We start from the raw sequence: 5,013 nt of genomic DNA on the forward strand, positions 1-5,013 counted from the left end.
AGTTAAGAACCAATCTTGATATCACCTTGTTTTCGGACGGGCATATCTGAGACTTTGTCGGGGTGAATAATGACTTGAAGAGAATAAATAATATCGAAAAGGAGTTCCCTTGAGATTGACAATACAGGAGTGTGGTGGAAACACAAGCACTGCACTCGCACAAAGGTGTTCCGATTACACCAGATAATGTAAAAAACAAATCAAACCGGCCCGCACTCGTTATCAACTGAGTAAAAACTGACGAACATAACGAAAAGTCGAAAGTTATCAAGGTAGAGAAACGGTTGAACGTCACAACGGGTGAACGGTCAACAGCAGACTGATTCCATTGGTCGATCCCCCACGTTGCCTTTAATCTCTCAAAATTTGAATCGCATTTTATTTTATATTTTTACATTACGTTATAGTTAACTTGGTATATTATAGAACAACTTAGATCCTTGAAACTACTTTATATTATTAAATTTCTAATTTATATTAACAGAAACCTAACAACGTTACTTTTATATTGAGAAATCTGTTAACAGATATTCCACAAAAACAATATTTAATAAGTCTCATATTTCCTCACATCCCTGTTTTAAATCCCTACTCATTCATTAACATCTTACAAATTTTCCTTGTCGAAAAATTGTATAAATACAGTTTTCATTGAAATAGATCATAACCTGATTTTCATCTAACCGTAGTATAAACTCACCTTTTCAAATTTCAGATATATTTGAACCATTCTTTCTTTCTCTGATTTTTTTACCTGAACCCCATGGCTGTTAGAATAGAAAAAAGTGATAGAAATAACATTCCTGAAGGTGCAGTTTTAATATCCAAAGAAAAAGCACTGGATATGCAGTGGAAAGCTCTAAATAACTGGATTCCTAGAAGTGATTTGTGTGTTTCTAGTTATTTTCCCTGTGATATATGATTTTAAAATAATGTTTGAACATCTTCAATGAGGCATAAGGAGTTTATATTCCTATTGCACGCATAGTGTGATCAGTAAAATCGTTTGGTGTAACAATACACTTTCCAACATCATTATAGGACACCCCAATATAATTGTTATTGTTATAAAACATACTATGGCTAACTTAAAAAACGTTTTAATGTGGATGGATCTGATGGATATTGATATTATATTCATGATTTTTACAAGAAAAAAGTATTGTTTAGCTAACAGCAAAAGGGTGCAGGTGTCATGGTTTGCACACCTATAGGGTACCATTCCTAATTAGCAAGAATGAATGTATAAAAATAAATGCAGATTATTTATTTATTACTTTTTTTTTTCTAAAATATCTGACAAGAGAAAGGTTCATCTTTCAGGATGTTGCACCAGTTCAACCAGAATTCTTAAGCCAAAAATATTTCAATTTTAACTTGGCCTGCCTAATCACTAGATCTTAACATTATTGAGAAATGTTGGAGAGAAGCTTTTCGAGCAGTTTGTGCATAAGGAAAACAGATCTACCTGATTAAGGAAATTGCATTGTAGAGAAGTTGACCAATATTCGATTAAAATACATAAAAAAAAACTATTTAAATTGCTTCTAAAATGATCGTTGGAAGTCTTAGAGATCAAAGATGAATCAATACACTATTGAATTCTGACCAAATCAACCAACTACTAATTGGTAAACATAGGTAGGCTGGTCTAAATTTTTGTTGCTTTTTATTTTCATGTGTGAAATAAATATTTTTTCATCGAAATGTTTTTTACTTATTTGCAATATTACAGTAACCTTAAATATTTTTAAAAAGTTAAGTCTGCTAGATCTGAAAATTATAAAAAATTGGGGTGGCCTATAATTTTGTCGGTGAACGTAGATATTTCATTTTAAATTATATGCTATAATTATACCCTGTACCAGTAAAACCCATGGAGTTTCGAATTTAGTACTTGATAAGGAAGTACTGTTTCCTGACCTCACACATTAGGATTTCAGTTTTACTAACAGCAATGTTTTCATATTAGTTTTTTAATTATTACAACAATGGCTAATCAATTTTATATATTTTGTTTTTTATTTTAGAATTCTATGGAAAACCAATTTAGTATTTTAAAAATGTATAGGGAAGACCATTTAGATAATAAAATAGCTGTAATAAATTTGGTATTTGTGACATAGTATTTATTTGACATTTTAGTTACATATTCAAAAACACTCATAGATGGCTAAGCTATTTAATAAAATTGTACTTACTTTTATTAGCAATTCTTTATTTTTTTAATTTATTTCTCAAGGAAAGAGGAAAATAAGAATAATGTGGTTAACAGGTTTTCATTTTGTTTAACTTTTAATCTAAGAAATAAGTGGCCATAAGTTTGTACTGATCAAAAATTACCCTTGTGCTTAAATCTGTTTCCCAATCTAACAAAAAATGGTTCATTCACTTCCAACAAAAGCATAATAAGTATAGGAGAAGTAAAAATCTGGACTTCAACGTAATATACCTTAAGAATTCATTTGTAGTATTTTAAATAAGAAATTTATAAATATTTGTATTTTTAAAAAATAGTGATTACAGCAGTTATAATAATTATAACCAATAATAGTATTTGAATATGTGGACATAATCATATTACAAATTTCAATTAAATCTCAATTTTTTTTCTCCCTCTTTATTCTCCTATTCAAAACTGTTTCAGGTTCCACACCGGCTTATGAAATTATAAGAACTAGTAATATTTAGTCTAATATTACGACAAATAAAATTTAAAATGACTTTTTAATTTCTGCCTTAAATGCTTTTAAATATGTCATTCTAGTAGCAAGTTGAGATATTTTTCTTCATACAGTTGGCTATATGGACTGTTTATTAAATTAATCACTTAGCTAGAGAATAACATCGGGTAACAATTATATTTACATGATATGAATTTATTTGTTCCTTGTCATATAATATTCCATTACCAAGTTATTAAATGTTTCAAATTCAGGAATTGGTCTGGCATGTCTTTTTCTTTGATAGCTCACTCGAAGGTTGCTGCTCTGTATTAACCAGAGTAGTAGTGCCAAAAGTCATATTCCATGACATCAAATAAATAAATATTAACCAACCCAAGTAGGAATCAAACTCATATGTAATCCAAAGTTTGTCTTGGATCCACTCAACAGTGGGATCCTGGTATCGAAGTTGTCAGTAATCTCGGCCTTTTGATCATGATTCAAGAATAAAGTAGATTTTAGGTTGCTACAAACTTAATATTTATTTACAACTCTGTTGTTGAATATGTACCATTTTTTATATATTCCACTTTGACCATCTATTAATAATTTTGGTATGAAGGCTTATGTATTGAAATGATTTAATAATCAAGTTTAAAACTGAAATTAACACCTTAAGTTTCAAGATAGTTCTAATCATCAGGTCTGTTTTAGGTTCTTCTTCAGATATGGGCCGGGAATATTAGCAGCTTCTTCAGTTGTATCATCTACACTTGTCATGCAACATTATCGAAACAAACTTAAACTTCTTAATATAGGGAGGGGCATAATGTTTGTTCCTGGAGTTGTTTTTCCAGCTTTGATGATACTTCCTTTTTATGTGAAGGTATTACTAATTATTCTTCTGTTTCCTTGATTTAGCTTGTCTAGATTTTTTTTTAATCCTGAGCTATTATCTGTAGGTTCTAATCGAGAGCATCTTATATTTCCTTCTCTACCATAAAAAAATAATGCCTCATGTAGGCAGTAAAGGTCTAATTTTTCCGCCAAAATTTTCTGTCAGATATATTAAAAATAGTTGGTTACTATTTTATATTAGAATTATTTTTTTAAAAAAGATCACTTGAATATTTTGTCATTCAGATATGTTGAAATACGATTAGAATTCTTAATAAGTTAGTATTTACTGGACCTTTCAACCAGTTACAGTTTTCTTGATTATGTGAATCTTAAATGGTTTACTGTGAATTATAGTGGTCTAATGAAAATACAACATAAAATACCTGTTACAAGGAGAGACACCTTCAGTTTTTGTGATGTTATTACTCCAGTTAGTGTAAAGGTGGGAATTCCAAACAACTAGAAGGCATTTAAAAACCTAAATGTACTCAGCATAATTTTTATTTGGAAAATAAAGAGTAATTTATTTCATGTTAATTAATACTCTTAAAATAAATAACTTTCAATCATATTGGAAATTAAATTACCTTTTGCCCAGTTAGTTATTCTGAAACATTCTTTGCATCCGAAACAGAGATAGGAGCAAAACCAAAGTGTGCACATGTTTAAATTACAGCATTTAACACATTAAAAAGCTTCACTGTTCAAGCTGAGCAGGTTTTGTCTGTCAGAATGACACCGTTCCATTTCAGCTGATAAATTCAATCTCAAAAAAATATTTTCTTTTTACTATTTGAATAACTCTAATTGTTGTTTTATAAAACTTTGGGGATCACTTGTTCATGTTCAACAGATTAACTGCCACTGGGTTTGAAGTAATATATATTTGTAATCTTTTATATTAAATGTATTAATTTTTTTAATAAAGACATATTTTAAATATATTGTGAAGTTGAATTTTAAAATCAGATGCAATCATTGTTTTATAGTTTTTAAATAAATTGGAATTGATACAAAAATTATGAAATAAAGTGATATATCTAAAAACATAACGCCACTATTTAACTTTTTAGTAGAACATCTAACAAGTACCAAATAAAATATCTTTGTTTTAAATGCTTGAAACATATTTCCTTCTCTTTCTGCATAGTGATTAATTTATTCAATAAAATTAATTCGGGTGTATGTTTATCCACTATCTGTTATATGGTATCTTTTGTCAGGCGGTGCAACAACCAATAGTGCTTCAGGACCATTGCCCTATATGCATTCAGATGAGAAGTGTTACTATCCAGTCAATGATATCAATACCATATCCAATATTAGTAAGCACTGTGGGATCATTTCTAGTAAGTATCTTTTATGTATATATATATATACATAACTTTTTGAATTAAAAATAATGAAATCCCCGAATTCTCAGGTAGAAAAAACGTTATGAAGAAAA

The 5,013-nt window shown here is 29.1% G+C and overlaps 1 protein-coding gene across 1 annotated transcript in view; it reads left to right on the forward strand.

Annotated features, from left to right (window-relative positions):
* Positions 1-674: 674 nt before the first annotated feature.
* LOC106681956 (uncharacterized) overlaps positions 675-5,013 on the forward strand; it is a 10,007-nt gene continuing 5,668 nt past the window's right edge. Inside the window, exons 1-3 of the mRNA XM_014422565.2 lie at positions 675-888; positions 3,381-3,552; positions 4,790-4,915. Of these exons, the coding sequence (XP_014278051.1) occupies positions 764-888; positions 3,381-3,552; positions 4,790-4,915 (423 nt within the window). The 5' untranslated portion in view covers positions 675-763. The remainder of the gene's footprint in view (positions 889-3,380; positions 3,553-4,789; positions 4,916-5,013) is intronic.

Source organism: Halyomorpha halys, unplaced genomic scaffold (assembly GCF_000696795.3).
Source record: "Halyomorpha halys isolate HHAL.00 unplaced genomic scaffold, Hhal_1.1 Scaffold378.1, whole genome shotgun sequence".
In the NCBI taxonomy this organism is placed as follows: domain Eukaryota; kingdom Metazoa; phylum Arthropoda; class Insecta; order Hemiptera; family Pentatomidae; genus Halyomorpha; species Halyomorpha halys.